At 36.3% G+C, this 25,784-nt stretch overlaps 1 protein-coding gene across 2 annotated transcripts in view; it reads left to right on the forward strand.

Moving 5' to 3' along the window:
- The window catches only part of NFKB1 (nuclear factor kappa B subunit 1), a 112,822-nt gene that overhangs the window by 15,879 nt on the left and 71,159 nt on the right, over window positions 1-25,784 (forward strand). Inside the window, exons 2-5 of one of the 2 annotated variants that reach the window (XM_033106509.1) lie at window positions 4,680-4,725; window positions 8,817-8,892; window positions 12,532-12,569; window positions 16,652-16,750. In XM_033106509.1, coding sequence (XP_032962400.1) covers window positions 4,687-4,725; window positions 8,817-8,892; window positions 12,532-12,569; window positions 16,652-16,750 — 252 coding nt within the window. In that variant the 5' untranslated portion in view covers window positions 4,680-4,686. Of the gene's footprint in view, window positions 1-4,679; window positions 4,726-8,816; window positions 8,893-12,528; window positions 12,570-16,651; window positions 16,751-25,784 lie in introns of both variants that reach the window. The other variant, XM_033106508.1, reaches the window with a different exon arrangement.

Genomic DNA, 25,784 nt, shown 5'->3' on the forward strand with positions numbered 1-25,784 from the left:
GCTATGAGTAGACTAGCTCCAGCCAGAGCATTCAGGAGATCTGGAGCAAAGATGTTCTATTCAAATAAATAAATTTGTAAGTCAAGAAGGAAAAATCACTTCTGCCTCTTAGACAAGTGAACGAGCCGTAGTCTGTAGAGTCAGATTAGCCAGCATTGCTCTATCAACCCAAGCAATGGCTTACTCTAGATCTTGGTTTTCTCATCTGGGACAATACTTTGGAGGATTCCTATGAGAATTAAGTGAAATATGTGAAGCACTAGCTACAGTGCTGACTCATGGACGGTAGTCAGTCAAATTTAGTTCTTTCTCCATGTGAACCAAAGCACTGACATCAAGCAATGGCATTTATCAGCGTTTCTCATGCTTGACAATATGGACGTTTGGGTCGGATATTTCTTTATTGTGAAGGATTGTCTTGTGCAGTAGAGAATGTTCAACAGTATTTCTAACATCTACACACCAGATGCCAGTGGGACCCACCCACCCAGTTGTGATAGCTGAAAATGTCTCTGAACATTACCTTATGTCCCCAGAGGAAAAATACAAACATTTTATTCAACAGTCATAAGGATAAGGAGAGAAAGTAGCAGTGTACCCATCAATGTAGGATGGGAAAGAAATAAGAATACTTGATTCTTCTCACAATGCCTAAAACTTTTACTGTCTCAATTGCTTTTCCCAATTTATCATAAACATACTGTTTGTTATGCTAATAAAATGGCTAACATTTACTATCTGTCACTAACTGTGCTAATAAACTTTGCATAAATTAATAGTTGAATGTTCTACCATGTTTCTCTGAAAATGAGACCTACCTGGACAATCAGCTCTATTTTACTATAAGACTGGGAATATAATATAATATATGATACGATATGATATGATATGATATGATATATGATACAATACCGGGTCTTATATTAATTTTTGCTCCAAAAGATGCATTAGAGCTGATTGTCCAGCTAGGTCTTATTTTCGGGGAAACACGTATGTGTATTTGCCATCCCTATTCGATTGGCATTCCATTGTACTCTTATACCAGCCTGAAGCACAATGTGCTTGTACTTACTAGGTAGCAATTCTACATGTCAGTTAGTCACATTGCACCCAAATAAAAGAATAAGGAGCTGAAAATGGCTGGAGGAATGGAAAAACATGGAAAATGAGTTTATACAAATCAAAATGTGGTGGAATACAAACATTGATTCTCTGAAAAATCAGTTATTCTGAAAAAAGTAACTAAAAACCCATCATTATTTTTTCTTTCATCAGTAAGCCAATATATCATCAGAAAGATGTAAATAAAGAGCTCCTTTAGAGTTAAATTTTTTCTACTATATATTATGAAGAGGATTTCAGTAGTGCTTAGAAATATTTGACTAATTTTATACTTCATCTTTTATTCACTATATGTCATTAATTGTTGAAGATGTCAAAGTTAAACTTTAAATTCAGGATAGGTTTTGATTTTCTCTTTTTTTCTATTAAAATGTGTATGTCCAATTACATAATTGAGTTAGAAAATTAAAACATAGAAATGTATAACTTATGGAGTAAAAGTCTTCATGTTGCTATATAATAATCTGAATTCTTAACAGTTGCATAATATGTAACTATGAATGCAGCATAATTATAAACAATCTTCTATCAAAAGAGATATTGTTATCAGTTTTTGCTGCAGTGAATATTCTTGTACTTATTTTTTGCACACTTGCTTGTATAATTTAGTACAAATTCTTGGAAGTAGAATTGCAGAGTCAAAAGATACTCATATGAGTGTTTCACTTTATATGTAGTACACATGTTATACACCTTATAGCACGTTCCCTCAAAACAAAAATTCCTCTATGGAAAGAAACTCCAGCATATCCTTTCTCTTTATCAATTCATTACCCATAGAGAAATGGTTAAAAGTCATTCTTCTTCTTACAATCCCAACCTCCTTGCTATCCACGATAAGGTATTAAGATTATACCTAAGGGGTGTGTGTTGTGGCTGAATATAATCTTGAAAACAGAGATATTTTATCTCTCTGATTCCCAACTGTACCCTCTGGATGGCACTTCTGGTTCTGTTTTCAAACTGCAGATTTTGACACATTAGGGGGCAATGAAATCATTTTCATCCATTGGAAAAGTTTTGGGGTTTTTTGCTTTTTCTAAAAATGAAACTTAATAGAATAAAAATGATATGTTTTCTTATAGTAGGCCCTGGTAAAAACATTGTGAACATATCTGATCCTACAAAATTTCCCCAGTTACAAGGAGAGGCGTGCCCCCCAACTCCATCTTGAATGGTCCAACCCTGTGACCTTGGTCTTTCTGCCTTCTCTAAGAACTCCTCATGCTGGCCTCTGATGTCAGTGATGGGATTGTCATGAATGTGCAGAAAATAATCCATTAGGCATTTCATCTAGAGCTCATCACATACTCAGAACTTAGCCAGTTATAACACTATGCCTCTCATATGAGAAATGCAAACAGTTCTCTGGAGATGTTTTATTTATCGCTAGCTATTGCTATTCATTTTCTATTTTTCTTTCCATGCTGTGATATTTTTTCTGAAAACCTCACCATTGGGGGAGAGAGATGAAGCGTTTGGGTGCATCTTCTCTCCGTCAACCCAGTATCCCCCTTTCTGTTTTAAAGTCCTTCCTCAAAAGCACAGATCTGTGCAAGGGGAAAGTGAGAGGAAGGGCAGAGGTGGCAGGGGGGCAGAAGGGGCTTTCCCTGGTCTTTCCTAATCCTTCACTTCCAAAGGCTTAGTTAGTCTTTCAAAATTTTGAAATAAAACCTGATTTTAAAATTAATGCAAATATTTCTCAGTGATTCATCCTTTCCAAAGAATTCTTCGTTTCTTTTGACATTTTATTTTTAAATTATGAATTAACTTTGATATCACTCTAAGGTTACTCTTACCTCAGCTCTTTACAGTGAACTTACACTGTCTGACAAAGGATGTAAAAGTTTAGATTTAACCATCACCCAAGTAGCTTTTTGGACAGCTGTTGGGTATTTAAAACTGTGATTTTGGGGTACACATTTGTGCATGGGGATGTTGTCGGAGAGAGGACTGTGCTTAACTGGATAGTTTGCCAATGCCATAATTTAGATTCATTAAGGTTTTAACCACAATAGTGATCATGATAATTGCCCTGCATCAGTTTTAATAAAGTAGATTTAGTTGAGTTTTTTAAATTAGGGTGAGGGATGCTTCATATTAAATCCATGCATTTAAAGGTCTGGAAACCAACTGTGTGTGTGTGTGTGTGTGTGTGTGTGTGTGTGTGTGTGTGTGTATGTTTATATATATATACATATATATACATGTATATACATATATATAGAGAACATGTTCTGTTAGTTTAAAAAGTCAACAGTCTTCCCTCTGCTTTTGAAAACTGTGGACTAAGATTGTTTGAGAGGATTCAGGTAATCAGCCCAGATTAATGGAAAGTCTAAAGGCAGGGGAAAGAAAAAAAGGTTTTAATATTTTTCTTGGTAGTTAGTCTCCTTGGTAGTTAGTCTCCTAAGAATACATATTTTTTCCCATGGAATGTTTTAACTGGTATAAGCACTGTATTTCAGCATTACACCATTTTGCTAGTATTCTTCATATAAATGAAAATTATGCTGTGATTCTTTAATATAGGTATATACCTGAGTATGTATAAAAATCCAAGTTTACAAAAAGAGTTATAATTTAGGTAATTTGTTCTTTGAATAAGAATTTATTAGCTAACTAACATTCTGAGCTCAACAAAATTCTATTCTTTTCAAAGGTCTATCCCATCAAAATCTCTCCTTTTACAGGTGAAGAAACACACCACAGGATCCAAAGTCACACACTTAGCAATGGCAACACATTTGAATTTTGAATGACTTAATTCCTCTTTACTGTATGAAGTCAATTTTTCCCCTTTTAACTGCTTGAATTAATTGATTACAGCTGTTTATATATCTTCAATCAATAATTTCTTGTTTAAAATATTTCCTCTCAAATCTGCATGGACTTCTTGTTCTGTAATATTTTCTGACTGGGTAACTGAAACGGCAGAAAATGAAACCGCGGATAAGGGGAAACTGCTGTACCATTTTAACAATGGCAGGAAATGTCCTGCTGCAGTGGAACACACGGGCGGACGGAGCACAGCACACTGTGGCCACCCTCCCCTTGTGCCATCATGCACTGACCAGGCCACTAGGACAGCAGAATGGCCCCCTCGTGGCTTCTCAACTTCAGCAGCACATAGAAAGCTTGGAGACAGGTCTAGGACCATCACAGTATTCATGAAGGATTAGAAAATAATCTACACAAAGCGCTAAGACTGTACATCCTTGAAATCTACATAGTGACAAAAAGAAATGGCCTCTAAGAATCCAAACATGCATGATTTTTATACAGAGGATGAAAATTAGTTGTACCAAACTCCAGGACATTGTTATGAGCTTGACAATAAGGGTTTTGGATTATATGTAAGCGGTAATTCTTTGATTATGCAATCTTTCTGCTGTTAGATTTAGATTCCAAAGAAGAACTACTGTCTTCCTCCTAAGGTCTTTTAAAAAAGAGCTATATTTAGTCTTAGTGGAATAATACAGTTTACTCATACATGATGGAATTTTTAAGGTTCATGTTAGTCTTACAGTTTGCTTTTGTTTTGTTTTGATCTACAGCTCCAAAATGGCAGAAGACAATCCATATTTAGGAGGGCATGAACAAGTAAGTATTATAATATCATCTCACTGATAATTATTTTTGTAAATGTATTCATATTTTAAATATACAGAGGTAACAATAGTAATTATCAGGCAAACTCTAAAATTGGTAAAAATTTCTTTTAAATTGTTTTTGCAATTTTCCTGTCTCTGCATGTAAGGTTGGAGAGGCCATGTCTTATAAAATGAGTAACTTAACTCCGCTCTAACACATTGTTGCACAGAAATTGTATATGCTACAGGTCAAATGATAACTGCTGTATTAGTGTCCTAGGGCTGTTGTAACAAATCACCCCAAAAGAGGTGGCTTAAAACAACAGAAAGATATTCTCTCACAGTTCTGGAAGCTAGAAGTCCAAGGTCATGAGGATGACAGGGTTTGTTACTTGCAGGAATTCTGAAGGAGAATCTGTTCCCTGCTTCTCCCCTGGCTTCTAGGGGTTGCCGGCAAACCTTGGCTTTCCTTGGCTAGTACTTGCATCACTCCAGCTCATGGCCTTCTTCCCTGTGTATCTCTCCTGTTTCTCTGTATCCAAATTTCTCTCTCTTTTGTCTTATAAAGGCACAAGTCATTGGATTTAGGGCCCAGCCTTCAGTATGACTTCGTCTTCACTTGATCACATCTGCAGAGATCCTATTTCTAAGTAAAATCACATTCTCAGGTACTAGGGGTTAGGACTTGAACATAATTTTTTGGGGGGGACACAAAATATTTAAAACACATCTAATGAGTAGGCAGATGGGTATGGTTCAAAGACCTTTGGAACTTAGAATTAGAAAAACTTTATGTAAATGCCAGCTGCTACCGCTGAGCTCTTAAAACCTGAGGAATCACTTAGCTCCCCTGATCCTCACTTTTCTCCTTTGCAAAATAGGACTGCTAACCCCACATTAACAGGGGTGCTGAAAAGGCTTAATGGGCAATGAATGTGCTTTGGGAACGTAAACTGTTCATTATAATTTTATTAGCAGTTATATAGAGATACCAATGTCCTTTTTTTCTTTTCCTCCTAGTTTTTTTCTTGGAAAAATGTCAAGCCTATAGAAATGTTGAATAGTCCAACAAGTCTTTGTTCGTTATTAATATTTTGCTTTCCTTTCTATATTTTTATATTTATATAGAACATGTATGTGTGTGTGTGTGTGTGTGTGTGTGTGTGTGTATATATATACATATATATATATATATAAAGTGAACCATTTGAAAGCAATTTTTAGATACTAGGGTAATTACAGTGCCAATGTTAAATTTTAATATAAATTTTAATATAAAGAAGTATGTCAACTTCTGGGGTTTATTCATTCATCAGGTATTTCCTGAGGCATTACTCTGTAGCAGAACACTGGCTAAGGAGGGGGACAAAAATAGTTACATAGACCCTAATTTCCGACACTGCCATTCTACTAAGATGGAGACATTATAAATAAACATAAATAGTTTCATATGTGGTAAATACTGTAGCAGTAGTCTGCACCGAATATCAGAGGGATAACTGCGAGCTGCCTGTGGGGAGATCAGGGTTATGGACTTTCCAGGGGAAGTAAACTGAGATTTGGAACATGTAGTTTGCTAGACTAGATAGACAAGAAGAGGGAACACGAGGTACCAGGACGCCCTGGGACTTAGAGGGGGTCAAGGGTTGTCATCACGTCACACGTTAGTAGCAACCACATAAAAAATGGATTTTCCAAATTTACACACGGAAAAAATCAGTCAAAAAAATAAAACCAAAAGTGAAATCGTTTCTAAGGGTCTAGTATTGCTTCTTTAAATAAAAGAGACTTCTCTAAGCAGTCATTACTCTTGATAGTGTTCTGATTGATTTAGAAAGAATGGGTATGCATAGCCTTTCACATTCGGGTGCTCGTTTTGAACTTGACTGTAAAAAATGGTGATACACGATAAATCTAGGAACATTTTCTTTAATTAGAGCATGAAAGACATTTGGCTACTCATAGCATCAAAAACCTGTGTTTTACCTTTCGCTTTTAATAGGCTTCTGTAACAATTAAAGGCAAAGTATAACCAGTCTTAGAGTTGTTTCTTCTGCGTTTTAGACGAAGCTTTCCTGTTTATGGGCAGGAAACCTTATCAACAAGAGATAGTCCTTTATGCCACACAAGAGTAAAATCTGCTGAAAACATTCATTTCGAAAGTTTTTCTTATGTGGGCATTTTTTGTGATCATCAGCAACAAACAGGTGGGGCCATGTTCTGATAGTTCCACTTTTGAGGGGAAAGGTCCTCGAAGTTTGTTTGTTGTTTTTTCTTCCTTGTCTGAAGCTTAATAGTATGTATTTCCTGAAGTTTACATGTCCTCAGTGTTGTAGTGTATTCTGGAATTTGCTCTCCACCCTCGACCTAATACACAATGCAAGCTGCAGCACAACACAGCTTCTCTCTTCTTTGTCTGAAGTGGAGTGTTTGTCTCTCTCCTCAGATCAGTGCTCTTGCCCTCTAACCTCATTGTTCTTGCCACCGGCAGGACCCTAGGAAAGAGGGTTTTTTCCTGCTAGGTCATCTTTTCTGCTCTGCGACTCTCTGGTCTGTGAATATCTGTAAGGTGGGGCCCGTTTTTACAATAACATGTTTTTTCATTCCAATATTTCCTTTTCAGCAAACAATGAAAAGTGTAGATGAACTTGACTCTTAAGCAGTGATGTGAAGCACATTTATTATTCCTCAGTTGAAAATTTGCATACCTCACTACTGGATGTGAAGTTTTCTTTATTTAAACACTGTGTTTGTTATTCTTGACTTAACTAGGCATCTAGGGTCTTAGTTACGCAAGAGTTTCCAGTAATATACTAATAAAGAAAAGGAGTAAATTGTAATTCAGGTGTTGTTGTTGTTGTTTTAAATACCAGCTCCAGCACACTTCCCAACTAACATATCTTAAAAAGTGAAATATGGTTGGTTTCTATGCTGTCCACAGGCATTTCAAACAATTACCAAGCTCAGACATATGAATTTAAAGTCCTGAATGAACTACGTGGAAAGAAAATTTTTTTCTTAGGATTAGTAATTATTAGTAATTTATCAAGATAGAATATATAATTCCATCAGAATACATTGTATTGGTTTTCTGTTGGTGCTATAACAAATTACCTCAAATTTAGTATCTTAAAACAACACAAATTTATTCTCTTATAATCTGAAGGTCAGAAGTCTAAAGTCAGGGTGTTCGCAGGGCTGCTGTCCTGGAAACTTTCGTTTCCTTGCCTTTTGGGTTTCTATAGAATGCCAATGTTCCTTGGCTTATATCCGCTTTAATCACTCCAACCTCTTGCTTCCATTGTCACATTTCTTATTATTCACTTTGATATCCTGTATCCCTCTTATCAGGCCCATCTGGATAATCCAAGATAATCTCCCCATCTCTATATTATTACGTTAATTACATCTTTAAATCCTTTTTGCTATGTGAGATAGTATTCATAGGTTCTGGGGATTAGGATGTGGTTGTCTTTGTGGGAACTTTTATTCAGCCTACCACATCCACTACACTCCAGGTATTTTTGCATTGTGCCAGATACATAAAGGTTAAAAAAAAAAGTGACGGAGCTCAGTGTTTAGTTATCTGCTCCTTAGACTATAAGTCATATTTTCAGTTTTTCTGTAAATTGTTCCAGGGCTGCTGTCGAATTCTTTCAGGCCTTGAAGTTAGATGGCTAGAGTAGGGGGTCTATTTACCATCATAAAAGAAATACAGATTTCTAGGATTATATTCTTGTGTTTATATTTCTAAGGGAGTTTATTCAACAAATATTTATTAAGTATCCGCTGTGTGATAAACATATACTGGGCCCTGATATACTAGTTAAGCTGCCTCTGTGGACTTTATAACTAAGTCATTCTTCTCAAATCCCTTTGTCACATAAACACTGCCAAACTTTATGGAAAGTTCCATACACATGAGATTTAGCGAGGTCTCATGAAGGTATTTTTAAAATCCTGATTTGAAATATTTTCGGATTTTTTTGTTTTTGGCTTTAGGTTTTGGTCCTGTAATTATGTTTTAGGCATAGCAATTTCAAATGTTTAATGCAATGTTGGAGACATCATGATTGACAATTTACATTTTCTTTGTTACAGATGTTTCATTTGGATCCTTTGAATCATACAATATTTAACCCAGAATTATTTCAACCAGAGATGTCACTGACGACAGGTAAGAAAACCCCTCACTTCTACTGCCCTGTTGTTTTGCTTTCACTTTTACTTAAATTCAGGATTTGCTAATAGTCTCTTTTAGAAAGTCAGTGATGTACCTAGGAAAGAAATGGTGATTTATGTTCTGAAAACCAATCTTTTAATATACTTTCTTGAAGTATATTTGCACAAAAATGTTTTACCTCAATTATGTATTCTAAGACTCAGAATTTCTGTCACTAATATCTGCTAGGATAGCTCAGAAGTAATGTCTTCACTCAGTCTGAGGATTTTCCTTCTCACCCAATCTTATCATCTCTGGATTCTTTTTAAATCCTCCGTGCTTTGTTGCAGATGTAGGCTGTCTTGACTCTTCAGATCTACTCCAAAAACACTTATTTGAGTGCCTTCTGTGTGTGTCAGACACTGGGGAAAGAAAGTGGACAAAAGTCACAAAAATCATCTCAGTAAAAACTTCATCTTTTTAAAAAGCTCTTAGCTTTACATTCTGACCAGTTGGATAAAACTCATGATAATTGTCCTTCCATCTAACGTGACTATTAATTATTGCCATCCATAAAGTGTTAAATCTCATATGAGTGATTTTAAAAATGAACACATTTAGTCTCTTTTTTTACTTATTGATTTATATGCAAGCTCGGTGTGTTGGTTCTCTTTATGTGCTCCTCACATCACCAGCAGGGGCACTTAAGAGATTTTCAAAAGCAGTTTGAGTAGTGATGGAAGTTGTATGTAAAACATGAAGTTTTGTAATCACTGAAGTGGACATCCGCTCTTCAATTCTCCATGGACTTATTTGTCCTCATTGGTGGACTTTATCTAATTTGTATCATTCTTATTTAAAACTATTATTGTCACTCTGGTATTTATTTACTTTTCATTTTTTAGATCAGAATGTTTTTCTGCATTTTTATCTTTATTATTTATAGAAGTTCATGGGAGGTAAAAAATAAATCTACTATGCTTTCACCTTCACTAGCAAAAGTTGTGTTGCTGAGGCTGTTTTCTCTTTACCCCACAAAACATATTTTGTACGCCACCGTATCTGAGATCTCGTGAACTGCTGTCCAATTTGAGCTCTAGGTCAGCTTCCTGTGAAGAACAAGTAAATGTCTTGGTAGCTTCTGTGTTTCCTGTGAACTTTTATTTCTGGGGATCAAAGTATTTTTCTTAGTATTAATGCTTTAGTGAAAACATAAGAACTTGGTTCTTGCCTCAAGAAACATGTACATTTCCATTTAAGACCTTGTAAATACCAAACAGTATCCTAAGGCAGACACTTTCAGAAATAATGTCTTTATTTCATCAACTTTATGAAGATAGAAATAAGATTATCAAAAGAACCATCTCATAAGTATTCTGGGGTCAGAGCTTCACATTGTAGAAATTATTTTGCCATAATATTAGAAAGACTTTTAAAATTATACCTCAAAAGTTTATCTTCCAGTTATTACCTCATCGTTTTTATTGTTTTTTTCCCGTCTCTGTTGTAGTGGCATAGTACAGTTTTTATAATCCAAGGTGTATGCTGTTTTATGCACATTTTGAAGGGATAGGATGATTATGTAAGCCAATATTAACTGGTAATTTTCACATGGATCATTTTATCTTATATGTTTCTTGAAATCTAAAACCATTAGTAGTTCCCTTACTTGTTGGAAATGTTACGGGATATAGTATAACTGTTAGGTCTATAACATTATGCTGTAATTTAAATTTCTCAAAAAAAAATAAAAAATAAAAAATAAATAAATAAATAAATTTCTCTATATAGTGGGATGTTACTTCACGGAGTAGAAATGTGACCAAAAGAAAATTGTCATTAAAACAAATATATACATATCAAATCTAATTTTCTAGTTGATTGAACTTTTGAATGTGTTCCCTGAAAGAGAAAAATGGCCCCATTTCACTAATAAAATTTTCAAACCTGGAATTTCACATATTAATCATACAGCAAAAATAATAGCAAAACTTCAAGTACTTTTAGAAGTCGATAACAAGTGAGAGGCTTGAAGTTTAATGTAACCATACTTCATCTCCCCTATATTTTCCATGACACCCAAATGTTGCTTTCTTAGAGGCCTCTCTTCTTGATATGTTCATTTAGAATTCTGGAGGGAATTTTTTTTATGACTATATTTGTTACATTGTCACACAAGCTACATGTTAGTAGTGTAAAAATATTTCTATTTCTAATTGGTTTTATTTCCTTACCAAAAATTAAATTCTAGCCACGTTTTAGAATTTTTAAATTGCAATTTCTTTTCTAAAAGTTTAAAATTTCCAGGGATAAATTTCATACAAGCAAGAGAGCTCATTTACCTAAATTATACTCCATTGGCCAGTCACTCCCCATATTTCCTTTCTTGTGTATGTTTCACTTCAAATTCAGTCAGTTTTCAACTGACTGTCCTGTAAATTTCTTGACTAATAACAGGAAATAATTATACTTTTGTTTCCAACAGTTCTCCAGCTTTATGCTGATTCAGTATAATACTGAAAAGATAAAAATAATTTCTCTCTTAAGTTAGTAGTTTATTTATAATTTCAACCTGAAGGTGTGTAGTTCCTCATAAATTTATTTATCTAAAATAATAGGTCTTCAACTTCTGGCTAAAAGACAGTGAAGATTGAAATGGACACAGAAGCATTCTCCTAGAATTTTTTTAGTACCAAACTTTTAAATTTACATTCAAACAAGTGAGAAACACCATATATCTTTATTTATTGTAGAGCTATGGGTTATTATACTATTGACATAAAACCAGCTGGGGAGCTTAGGGACTATCTCATATTGAATAAATTTGTATTTATACTGTCAGAGGCTCTGATTTCCCTTTGAATTTCCGAAGTCAGATATAATCATGATATGGCTTAAGCTTCTAGTTTTCATTATGTTTTTATAGTAATTAATTGACATTCACCTATCTTCAATTAAATTATTTTATAAATGCTTATGCTTTTTTAGAACAGAGTTTATATCAGAGCACAGTATTCAAAAATTGTATACAAACATCAAAAGCTATGGATTAATAAGAAAAGTCTACCATGTCATTTAGACCAAATTAAATTTGAGAGAGAGGGGGAACAAGCTAGCCAATTGGTGAATGAGGGCAGTATTTATGGAATCAAGGAAGGGAAAGGAACCAAAAACTTAGTGTAAGGGCAAGTATACAGCCTGAGACCATTATCTATGTATTTCACACATATAAGCGCCAGCTCAGTCTTTGTAATTTCACGTTAAGGACATTCTCTCTGAGGAATGGAAGTCAGGATCTAATGATGTGAAAGCAAAAGATAATTCTTTGTTAAGTACACAAGACTGTGAAGGCTATTAACATCTTAATCTTTGCCAAACATCAGGCCTTTTGTTGGGTTACACAATGTACCATCACCATTCAAGAAGTGTTTATTTATTGTGGTTCTCTAAAGGTGTGAAACTATTAAAATAAGGACAAATTTAATATTCAAATAAGGAAGATAAAGTATACCCTTGTGGAATTTTAGCTAAGAATTTAATTGAAACCTCTTTTTAAAAACATAATATCAGTTTTTTACTTGCTTTATGTTTTATACCAAGTTTGAGAAGCCTCACATTCTTTTGGTTTTTGTTTGTTGTTTTTGTTTTTAGCAGATGGTCCATACCTTCAAATATTAGAGCAACCTAAACAGGTAAGAAGATTAAAGGGATGGGGCTTTGTTTTTACGTGTTAGATCCATGAGTCTAATAATATTAATATCTCAAGCACCGAATAATAGTAAATGAATTTTGTGAAGGAAGTAGCTTATCTAGGTCAACAACCTGCCAAATTATGTAACCACTTCATTTGTCTATTTTACATTTCTCTTAGTCATTCTTCACATTGCCTTGAACCTCAGTATGTAGTCTGTAAAACTCCATTAATTATAGATCCTTGGTCTTACTATGTCTACTAATTTGGCTTACCAGCCACTCCTACGAAAGGCATAGGTTCTCTCCATTCATCGTCATTCCTCCAGAAATACCCACACATGCAGCTCACATGCAGTTACACCAGTCGTGTCCATGCACACACAGTACATCTTAGCCTTCCTCCTACTGTTGGTAGGTCCAGCCTTTACTGTTCTGGCTGTGGAATATGTACCCTAAGATACTAAGTGGGAGGTAATAGTATTAGAATGGACAGTTGAGTTCTCTTCCTTCTGATGTTAGCTTTAGAAACTCAGCCTCTTTGGAGTCAAGAGAAGAGCCTTTTATTTTCTCAGGCTCTTCCTCATACCACTGGATTCTATAGAGGATCCCTGGGAATTGAAGTGGGCTCTTCACCATGCCCCAACTCTGTGGATCATATTCATTGGAAATGGGATAGGACCAGTGATGAAAGAGGAGGAAAGAGAATCTTTAATAACTGCCTATAGATTTCAATTATTAGGGTGCAGAAAATGGTATGCTTACTCCTCCACAGAATGAGGACAAGTCAGTAAATCTCTGAATGGATGTGCTTACCAAATTTGTGTGAGACTGAGGGTGTATATAGCTGTTTTCTTGGAGTTACATTACCCAGGTCCTCTCCTAAATGTTTGGAGTAGCTCAGGCTAGTGAGCGAAGCTCTTTTACATTGTGTAACATTTAACAAATGCTAACTAGGTCTGTATCTTAAAACATGTATTGTGGTTACTGTATTTGTGGCATTATATATGTATTTGGATTTAGTCAATGTTTAAAGGGTATAAATATTTTAACTATGACCAAATAGACAATCTTTATAAAGTTGCACTTAGATAAAAGTTTTTAGTGTGGGGACTGGAAAGCCACATGAGACTTCGGGGCATTGTTCTAGTTGCTTGTAGGTGGCACACCCTGACTCCACAGGCTGCCAACAAGACTTTCCTTTGCTTATGTCCAATTCCATAGTAGTGACTTCTCACAGAAGGTCACCAATTATCTCAAAGACCCTTCCAGCGGACCTTTATCCCTAAGATACTATGCAGTGGGCTCCTGGAAAATTTTCTAGCTTGTAAGATCTGGGTAATCCATGAAACTGAGAAATCAACTAACAATCATTTGGCTGCATACCAGACAAAGCATGTTTGTCAACTATCCATTTTCATAAGCATAGCACTACAATGAGAATTTTAAATGCAATTTCTTATGAGGGGTCTAACAGTTATAAGGAAAAATTGACATTTATAATTGACCTGAAGAGTTATATAGTTCCAAAATTCAAAATTTAATTCACCATCTGTGGAGGGGTAAAAGCTCATCTGAGTAAAACAATGTGTCTGTTTACCAAACTGATGCTATTTTGATGTCTGACTGCAGTGAAAGTAAGAAGGTTGTATTTAAGTCAGACTTTCTGACCGGATGGATGTACCCTTGCCTTTGAGGTTGATGACTCATTTTAAGCAAATGGAGTTACTGAGATGAATGGCTGTGGACTGGTAAACTTTAATCTCAAAAATTTAGAATCAGAAATGCATCCAGACTGTGCATTTGAAGAGATCCTATCTTCCTAAAAGTAAACAGGAATAAATTTCCATCCTCAGGTTAAAATTCCTGTAGAATTTTATATACTGTTATACAACCATGAAAATTATCTGTTGTTTTTCAAACTTACGCAAGCTATTAAGACATGTCTTTTTACCCATATCTATTTGATACTACTCCCGGTAAGATATAAAAGTATACATGTATATGTTTTTCCAACTTTCCTAGAGGAATTTTGTGATTAAAATAATGAATTGCTTTATTCCATTTTTAAAATAAAAATTAGAAAAATGTTCTTTATTCTTTGGGCTCTCTTTGCCACAATTCTCCCCAGCTCTGACAGAGATGAGTCATAGCATAGATTATTAATCTTTGAAATATCCAGTTCTGTTGCATATTATTTAATGCTAATTATCTAATACTGCTTAAAAACTGAAGTTGTATTTAAATTGAGTGCCATTCGAGTAAATTCCTACCTTTATTGTTAGCTATTTCTGGAGGCTAATTGTTGCACATGCTGATGCTTTTTATAAATTTCATTTAATAATTAAAAATAAGCAAACAGCCTTTGTTTACAAAAGGGATAGAGCTGAATTTGTAACTTATTTTTTAGTTTGAATTTTGTGAGAGGCAAAACAGAAGCATTGCCCTAAATGACTATCCTCACCTCAGAAGGCTTCACTAGGATTTAGGTTTGGAATCTCCTGAGCTATACACAAGAGTTGTTTTAGGTCCCACTTTGATAAGTTAATCACACACTCTAGATCCATGTGTGACTTGAGGAACTCCCTACACTAGGGAATTTACTTCAGGCCTTACTCATCCCATGAAACATGCTTTAGTGTTGATCCTCGTTGCAAATCAGGAAGATCTCAGAGAGTATAGGGATAGTTCCAGATGCCAGAAATTTAAATTCATTCAGGGCCCTTGGACCACTCAGACAGAGACTGTTTGTTTCCCAAGACCCTACATGAAGAATAATGAAATGTAGTGCAATCTAAGGAGGGCAAAATTTTTACATTGGTTGATGAGCTCAAAGCTGTTAAAACCTTTGTGTTTGCTGACTCCACAGTTGCTGAGTGTGCAGGGCGGAGCCCTGACAGCACGTAGAGGGTATGCAGAGCTCCTGGTAGCTTAGTGATCGAGCACTGTTCCTATGCAGTCAGTCCCACAGTAAATATAAATGACAGGTGAGGATGTTACCTGAAGTATATTAACATGCTTTCACCTAAAGTTCAATATGGAAAAAGAAAAACTGTCTGGTTAGCAACTGTATAACTGTAAACTACTAACACTACTGCAGATTGATTGACATCATTATAACTTTGAGTCTTTCAGGGAAATACACCAAAAGTTCATTTAATGTGATGGTGAGATCCATTCTCATAATTGTCCTTGTTTTATTTTTTGTGTACTAATATGTATACAAATTATAAGTGTTAGCTTTGTAAATCATAAAATGTTATAACTGGGACAGACCTTTAAGGTAGTGTAGTCTAATCTCGTTTGTATAGATAAGAAAAACTTGGGACTTAGGTATTTATCAGCCCACCTACATGAACTATAGTTCATATAGTCAAGACTAACCCAGCTCCTCATCGATTTACTACATCTGTAAAATTCTTGAGTCAATAATATTTAGAGGTGCTGTCTGGTTTTGCATTCCTTCTGGTCAGATCATATAGAGAGCTTGAGCTTGATAATATCAATCATCATAAAATCAAAAATCTTATTTTCTGAGACTGTTGAGAAAAGCTGGCCAAATGTGGAGTCTAGCTTAGGGTGTGTTCTACAACACCGATGTGCGTGCTGTGTTTAACAAGACATTGCTGTATTCCCTCCTGAACCAACTGTAATCAGAGGAGATAAAGGAATTCCTTTAAGTAAGAGTCAATGAAGCATAACTTTGAGTAAGAGATCCAAGTTCAGAGCTTGGCGGCAGCAATCTGAGATGAGGAAGCTCTTGATTCTAACAAGCTGTAGCCCGTGGAGTCCAAGGCTTAAACTCCTCAGCAGTTCACTCCCCGGTATGCACAGCGGGCGAGTTTTCCCAAGGTTTAGGGACCGGGCTTTTACACCACAGCTCAGTACATAAATATCAGTTAACCTCAGTGTCCATAGTAAGACTGTGGGAAAAGTGGTTCTCATTTACACAGTCCTCTCTCACATATTTCTTGTTTTTCCTCTGTCGTCTAATACAGACAAGAATTAAAAATTTGTATGTAACTGTCCCTATAATTTTAATGAGTATTTCTCAAACTTGTTGGCTCTGTGTTCACCTTTGCAGAGAGGATTTCGTTTCCGTTATGTCTGTGAAGGCCCATCCCATGGTGGACTCCCTGGTGCATCTAGTGAAAAGAACAAGAAGTCCTACCCTCAAGTCAAAGTAAGTTAGTGATATTTTTCTATGTGAATTTTGGTTTCCTAGCAACAAAGGTGAGGAACTGCTTTAAATGAATACAATTTGCTTTTGCCCCTAAGTTGAAATGGTCACAGGATTATTATAATTTTTAAATAGAAATTTGTGTCTTAGCAATAGAAATGACAGATTTTAAAACTCCGTTAATATATATTTCCATTTAGTAGAAATTATTCCAACATTAGCTAACAAACTTTTATTATTTCTTGGCCACCTTGGAGGGTGTTTTTAATTGTATCCTTCTTGAAACTTTAATAGTAAGTCTTTGAAAGAAGTGCTTAGTTGCAGCACTTTAGAAATTTAGTGAAAAATGAAACAGATGACTGAGTGTATGGATTATATAGCGTAATATTTTAAAATCATGAATTCAGATGCAGACTGTTACTATCTGTGTGGCTTTGACGATGTTGTCCAACACTTCTAAACCTGAGTACTCTAATGTATAAAATGCAGAAAGATTGGTGGTATACGCTTCATAGAGTCTCTTAGAGATTAAATGAGAAAATGCATATAAGTGCTCCACCGAGAGCCTGGGAGTGCAGTAGCGCCTCTGCTTTAGCAAATATACATGCACAGGTGGTGGTCCTTGGAATGCACTGCTTCCTGACAGGCCTGTGATGTGCTTGGTGGAGCCTTTCACATCTTCAGGTTCTTTTTCTGTTTGTTAATTTAAAGAGAAGATCCTTCTCTCAGTTAATTTGAATTTTTTATTTTCATACTCAATGGTGTCATGCTTCATAGACGGATTGGTAATTGTTTTGCAGATAACCCAGTCCACAATTGCAGTTACGTTGTTTATAAAAATTTGTATTTGTTTAATAATTCAAGGCTTCAGCAAAAGGTTATTAACTTAGTTCCCACTAAGGTGTGTGTGCCCCTTAGGATATGAAACACTTTTGGCCTCAGTCTTTTTGTTGGTTTGTTTTTGTGACTGGGTGGAGGGAACAGGGCAGGCCCTCAGTGAAATCGTAATGTCAAGGAAATTGGGCTGTTTTTGCCAGGCTTGCTTTTTGTTTCCTCCCTCTCCTTATAGCCCACTTCTGGCCTAGGCCTTTCTAATTTCTTATCCCTCTTGCCAAGCAAAAGACAAGATACTGTAATGATATTCCTTACCTTTTGAGTGAAACCCACCAGTATTGTACAGTATCAGTCCTACCAATCATATTTACATTTTAATTCTCCTACCTCTATGTGGAATGAAAGATGTTTTTCTTATTCAAGGTCACTAGGTAGGGTAAACATGGTGTGTTTAGCCCAGAGAAAGAGACAACAGTCTTATGGTCTCAGTCCTTTAGAGTCTGGATGAGGAAGGAGGATCAGCAATTATCAAGAGAATTAGCATTTATTAAGCATTTATTTGCCAAGTGCTCTACATACATTACCTCTTCTGATCCTCAAAATAAACCTGGTAGGTAAAAAGTTTCTGAGGAAACTGAGGCTCAGGGAAAAAAATTAACTTGCCTTTCTCACAGAACTGGTGGCTCTTTATCCTACAGAAGACTTGTTGTTCATTGAAATCTCACTTGGACTCTGTATATTTGAAATGCTGGGGACAGGGACATGGGTGACAGGACACGGGAGAACGATGGTGAAGTAAAGGGCAGAGAATTTTAACTCTGGAAACAAGGGAGAGAGAGGCTCAGGGGCAAAGGGTACTCGATATTAGAGAGTCTAATCCAGCACTTATCTTTTTAACACATGTGTACATGTATCAGTAGATAAGTATTGTATGTGTTCATGTGTTTGTATTTGTGATAAGCATAATTAAAAGGCACATGTTATCAGCATTGACACTGATCGTAATCACTGAAGAATTAACATTGAGAGAAAAACGGAGTATTTTCTGAATTGGCTCTGTACAAAAAATATAAATTACTATGGTATTTTCATGAACTATTTACTTCTATTGCTCTGGTCTTTTGTGGCTGGCTGACAATTCTTGACACTAACAAATACATGGGATTAACTTGGTTGCAAATTTATTACCTAATAAAAACTTTATATATATCCATTTATGCTCAGTTTCATACAGCCTTCTCATGTATTGGTTGCTGCCTCATATTTACAAAATAATTCAGAAGTGAAACAACCTATTGGACGTTAGCTATTCTTGTCAAATTATAGTTTCTATATCAATGTGTTTTATACTTAGTGGGAAATACAGATATATAAATAACTACTAATATAGTAGTCAAAACATAAATGGGTAAATTGGTCATTATTAAACTCCAGCAACAGCTTCATTATTACACCCCATCTAATTCAACATATATTTATTAAATATTAAGCAGCTAATTCAGTTGTAAAGAAACAAAAAAGGAAGAACAATTCAGAGAATCTATTACAGTCAGTGTTCTCCTAGCCTGTCATTGTTCACTGATTGTTCACTGAGAGTTTAAATGACTCTGCTGTTTCTAGCAGTTAAAGCAAGTAATATTATTAATCTTAGAAGCTCTTAATCAGAAGGATGGGCAGGAGGAAGAGCAAGAGACCACCATGAGATATTTTTTCCAGAGCTCTCCCAATATCACTTTTAATAATCTTTTCATAACGGATAGCTGAGGGTGACTTTTCCATTAACAAAGGGATTTTTAAATCCCTGTTCCTTGTGAAATTGAGGCAGAGGAAAGAACTGCTCTCAGTGTATATCTCTTATCAGGAAGATCTTTACAATTGTACATGTGTACTTCACTAGTTATCTAAGCACCCGCTCTGTGTGAGGCTCTAAGGAAAGCAGTGGGACAGATACAACCAGATCAGGGTTTTTCAAACTCAGCACCATTGAGTTTGGGCCACAAAACTCTTTGTTGGGGGTGTTTCCCAGTGCACTGTAGGATATTCAGCAGTATCCTGGCTTCTGTCCACCAGATAGATGTCAGTAACATCCCTATAGAGATGACAGTCAGAAATGTCTCCAGACATTGCCAAATGTTCCCTGGGGGACAAAATCACCCTGCTTGAGAACCACTGATCTAGATGCAGGGTCGAATGAACCGTAACCTTTCTCCGTTGCATACTCTTCTACTATAAAGCTGTAGCACACAGATTATATGGAGTTGCCAATGTGTACTATTTTGCAATCATGTACTTTTCCTGAACATTAGTAGATACTTATTTTCAAGATGATGATCATGGTGACTGTATAATTTCTTCTAGAATCTCTGAGCTAGCTATATTTGGATATTAAGGAGCAAGATGGAAAAGAGAAGAAAAAAACATAATTTAAATATTCTATATTCTGTGATAACTGCATGCTAAAGATTGACGTTCTGTGGGCTCTTGGCAAAATCTATTACAGAAGAGAAAGTCAAAGTGGAGTTGGGTTGGGTCAAGGCCGTGCACCTGCAGAGCAGCTGTGAGCAGTGAGGTCATCAATGGAATGGTCGGCCTCCTCCATGGAGGGAGGTATAATGGAGAGTGCCCCCCGCCTACCTTCCCAATCCATTCTGCCGGGACTTCAGAGGGAGGGCATTTACATTTACTGGAAAGAAATGATATTTCTGAGATTTGCATTTGCAGCGTATTTAATAAAGGACATTTGTTCAGGCTTTACAGCAAAATCTTAGGGGTTCTGCCTTCTCCTCACCTACAGCCTCTTACTCTCTTCTCTCTCTCCTCCAACCTCCCTCCCTCTTTTCCCATCATGCCTCTGTGAGAGCACGCCACTCCCTTGAGAGGCCCTGAAAGGCTGGTAGTTGAGTGTACACTCAGTCGTATGCAGGCAGCAGCAAAGGGTCAGGGTCAACCTGAAAGCTGTTGGGGCTGTCTGTGGTTTGGGGGTGCAGACCCCTAACTGTACCTTACAGACCACATAAACATGTTACCCTATTGGGTTATTCTCTTGCTGATTGTCCAAATATGATACCTCAAGTTAAATCATTTTAAAACCAACTCTAGAGGCTATCCAAATCCTCCTTTTCTGCTGAAATTTTAGTCCCATGTTTGAAAATCCTATTTCAAATAAGCTGGGGTAGGATAGACACTCTCTTACCATGTTGAGGTTATTTCTACAACTCAGGCTACTGGACCATCTAGTGCTCTGCTTGTTTTTCATGTCAGAAAACCCCACTTAGCTCTCTGGAGTCTTGCTTTGTAAGTCTTCACTTTGTTTTTTAAAGATTATCTTAATTATAAAATATTTCAAGCATACAGAACATTTAATAATTGATATAACAGATGCCATCTACCACCATCTCGATTTAATACATATTAACATTTTACCATATTCGCTTCTCATCTTTCTCTTTCTACAATAAAATATACTTACTACAGTTAAAGCCCCATCCATCCATCACTTTCCTATTTCATAAACTACTATTCTGAGCTTTCATTCTCTCATATATTTTTACTGGTTTCCACCCAAATTTTCTGTTACACATGATGGTTCCTTTTCAAGGCAAGTAACAGTTAAAACTGGGCTCCACTGAAGATTCATGTTCACTTTGATCCTATTGGTTCCTCTGTCTCTCTTCATCATCTCGATAAAATTTATTCATTCACAATGTGGAGTTTATTCCGACTCTTACAGCAAAAAATAATAACCAGAGGAAAATCTGGGGAAAGTAAATATGTAGACTAATTCTTACATCTTACTTTTTTAAAAGAAAAGCTTTCCTGTTGTTTAATATTTAATAGTCTATTATGCTGTCCTATAAAGTTTCCCTTTAAAGTTTCCTCAGTTCTAAATTTCATCATGAAGCTCCTAATGGCTGAGGCTGGCAGAAAAGCACAAGTACCTTCCTCGAGGCCAAGCTTGTCTCTGCCTGTTTTTGACTCAGTGAGGAGTGCCAGGGAAGGCTCATTTCCCTCTTTTTCCCGAAAGTTATGCATGATATATTTTTTTTTTAATCAAACTGCCTTCCTCTTCACAGAGGTGGAAAGGTGCCAAAAGGAACAGGCCCCTGGGGCTTCAGAAAACCTCTCTGATTCTCTAGTGACCAGAAAGCACCCATTCCTTACCTGATACGACATCCTCCAATGTGGCCTATCCCATGCCAAACAGAAATCAGCATCAGTGAGCTTGGTTCTAAAATACAAATAGCTTGCCAGTGGTATTCTTATTTTCCCTTTAGTTATAAATACAAATTGCAATGGAGTACAACTTGAAACACAGCTGATGTAAGTGTAACTATTTTTAATCAAATGTTTTCTGAAAGCTGGGCCTCACATATGTTTTCTTTCCTGAGTGTTTTATGTTGAACTGAAGGCAAGTGGTGAACTGTTCAGGTCAACCGCAGCTTTTTTGTTGCTCCCCCACCCTTCGCCCAATTTTTTTTTTTTTTTTAATCTCTATCCTTGGTGCCTCTCACTTAAAAATCCTAAATGTTAACTTTCTGTCAAGGTCAAATAAAGACTGGCTGATCTGTTATGGCATTTAAGGATATCACATATCCTTGCATAACCTCCCTTTCCTTTGTGTAGACTTGTCTGATTTGGGAGGCTTGCCATTTTAAGGATTTAGGTGTAATACCGATTTTGAATAATTTAATCGGATTCAATTAATAAAAACAACAGGGAAGAAGATCACCAATAATCAATTAGGCATGCATATGGAACTTAGTTGATAGCATTTATTAAAATTTCCATCAACACTCCTAAGCTATTCATTATTTGCATATGTTAATAAGTGAAATTAACCATATCCCCTATGTACAGAGACCCCTGTTATGTATATTGAAGAGAAGGGCTTTGTGACCTGAATCCCTTTTGGTGGTTTCAGAGGGATTTGGGACTTCTGAATTTACATATAGAACTTTATGTATATGTATATACGTTTTTCTGGGGATAAAAGTACAACTTTTCATCAGATTCTCAAAGGGAAGGATTCAAACGTGGTTGAGAACTAGTGTTGTAAAGAACATGTCACTTTAGTTTTGACAACTAATTAAAAAACTGGTATGTGTGTGTGTACACACACACATATAATCATTTAAAATTTTTCATTTTTATTTTTGTGCTTTTTAATTTTATATTTTTGCCTTTTTTATCCATTTTAAGCAAGTGGAAATACTTCAGGTTGCCCAATACAAAGCCCAGGAAAGCCTCCCTTCACTTTGGGTGTAGAATGGAAAAGAGGGTAGACTTGGTGTCAACAGCCAAAAAACAGTGAATAGGTTTTACTGCTTTTTCTTTCTTGCTCTTCCATAGAGATGCTGATTGAGCATGAAATTAACCAATAATGGTTGAAGCCAAAAGAGGGAAAACAATTCATTTAACAAATATTCCCTGAGCACTGTGTATTCTGCTCTAGGCACGCAGACAAAACTCCCATGTGTAATCGCAATCTAGACTTCTAGATAATTTTTCTTTCAAGTAGTTCAGAAATTTTGCATTTGGCCCATGGAACAAAACATTACCTTACAGAATATATTTTTTAAATAGCCCTAAAATTCACTGTATGTATTCCTAGTCTTCATTATAAACTAGAGAAGGCTACTCAGAGGAAACCTCTAGCACAGATCATAGCTGTGAAACTTAACCCTCACAAATTATTAGGAGAACCACAGGCTTCTTAAACTTACAGATTGTCTGAATTTTAGTTTTGTTTTTGTCCGTCCGACTCGGTGACCTTCCTCTGTTGGCCATTCCCATTTTTCTCCCCTCTATTCTTCCTTAAATGCATCTGTATTCCTGAGACCATTGCTCATTCGGAAGCAAGTCTCTGATGCCTTCTTCTAATCCCTGTGGTCTCAGCCGGAAGATTATATAGCATCTCCCCATTCCATTCAGGAATTTGGATCTCATTAAATCACATACTGATTATTATTCTTAATTAGGTAAAAATATACCGAAGTACTACAGCCCCAGATGTGTAACACTTCCTCCTCCACAGACAAACTGTTTTCCAACCTGTCAGCAGGTCTGGAAACTGATGAGGCTGGAAATTGCCCTGCAGTCTCAGTCTCCCCTCCTCACATTCCAGGTAGATTCCAGATCAGAATCCTCTAGTCTACATGTACTTCTCTGAGGTCTCATGAAGATGGACTGGAAGGTACGTGAGGAAATGGAAGCCTAGAGAAGTTAAAAGGCTTCCCGGCCTTTCAGGGAGGAAGCCCAAGATTTCAGTTCAGGCAGTCTAAGAGGCTACACTCTTAATAATTATGTGATACTACTTGTTATCATAATGTTAAGGGTCTGTCTGTACTCAGGTGGGTCCTTTAAATCTGTGGTTCTTGACCTTGGGTGTGCATCAGAATCACCAAGAATATTCTAACCACAGAGATGCCTGGGACGCACTCCAGACATGCTAAATCACAGTGGGTCATTTAGCCAATCTGGGATTCTGTGATAATTCTATGATAATTTCTAAGGACTCATATAATGACAAGATATAGCAACAGATGAATCACTAGGTAAATCATGATGTCACCATGGAATAGAATATTAGGCCACTGTTTTACAAAATAATTATGAAAACTGTACAACATGGAAAAACTGCTTATGACCTAATGTTAAGAAATAAGCAAGATTCCAAATTAAAAATCATAATCACTGAAATGCTTTAACTCAGTGAAGAGTTAAAATCAAGATTAGAGACAGTAGAAGAAAGAATTACCAAACTGAAAAATAGATCTGAAGTAATTTCCTGGCATGCAGCACAGAGAGATGGAAAACTTGAAAGAAAGGGTGAGATACATGGCACAAGAGAACGAGTATGAAGTGTCTAATTGAAGTCCTGGAAGGAGGTAGAAAAGCTGCAGAGTTCTGGTTCTGCATGTAGAGGTTCTAGGTCTGAGTGAGGTTCAGGAGGCTTGTGGACCACTTTGGAAGGTTTTAAAGCATTGGCTCTGAAGTCAGTTCAGGGCAGGGCCTGATATTGATTCCTAGTTTTGCCACTTACCAGCAGTGTTACTTATCCTGGCCAAGCCTCACTTTCTGCATATGTAATGTTGAAGTAAATACTACTTACTTCATAGAATGTATGTATAAATTGAGTTGATCAATGCACGGCACATAGTAAGCACTTAAAAATGATAGTTGCCTCTGTTTTAATTTACCCACATACACTAATTTGAGTATTGAATGTCCACTTTGCTGATTGGGTTATGGAATCACGGAGCTATACAAAAGCTTGACCAGTCTACTCATTGATTTTCAGCACAACCTCACTAATTAGTATTGCTTCCACTCTATTTGCACCATGTCCTTCCTTCTCTCTGGGGTTATTAAGGTAGGAGATTGAATACAGATGCTATGCCAAAGCCTACTTTTAGATGTAACACATGATTTCTTATGAGAAAATCTTATAGGTAGCAGGAGACCAGAAAGGAATTTATTAAATTCTTGTTAGGCTTTTTAACTGTGCTCTCTTAAGCACTATGCATATACAAATTTGTACCAGCATTGTATTAGTTTTCTAAGGCTGCCATAGCAAATTATCACAAACTGGGTGGTTCAAAGCAACAGAAGTTTATTCTTTCACAGTCCTGGAAGCTGTGAAGTCCAAAATCAAGTTGTCAGCAGGGCTGTTCTCCCTCTAAAGGCTCTCAGGAAGAATCCTTCCTTAATGTCTTCTAGCTTCTCGTTACTAGCAAAATCCTCAACATTGCTGGGCTTGTAGCTGCATCCCTCCAATTTCTGCCTTTCTTCCCTATGTCTCTCTGTGTCTGAATCTCCTTCTCCTTTCTCTTGCAAAGACCCCAGTCACTGTGTTAGGTCCCACCATAATCCAGTTGACTTCATCTTAATTAATTACATCTGCAAAGACCCCATTTCCAAGTAATGTCACATTCTGAGGTTCTGAGTGGACATCAATTTTGGGAGGACTCTTGTCAACCCATTACAAATATATTATGGCATTAAGCTGATAAACCAATAGTCCTGATAATCACCATTTTAGGCCTATGATGCACTGGGAAAGAAATTTGCATGTGTCCATGGTGTACCCTTATATATCATTATTATATATTTAGGGAGCAGTAGAAAATCTTTCAAGTTGGAGAACTCTGCCAGTATTTTGAATAATTTATTTAAGAAAGTAATTTCTATGAGATTTCCCCAT

Source organism: Rhinolophus ferrumequinum, chromosome 5 (genome assembly GCF_004115265.2).
Source record: "Rhinolophus ferrumequinum isolate MPI-CBG mRhiFer1 chromosome 5, mRhiFer1_v1.p, whole genome shotgun sequence".
NCBI classification, from domain to species: domain Eukaryota; kingdom Metazoa; phylum Chordata; class Mammalia; order Chiroptera; family Rhinolophidae; genus Rhinolophus; species Rhinolophus ferrumequinum.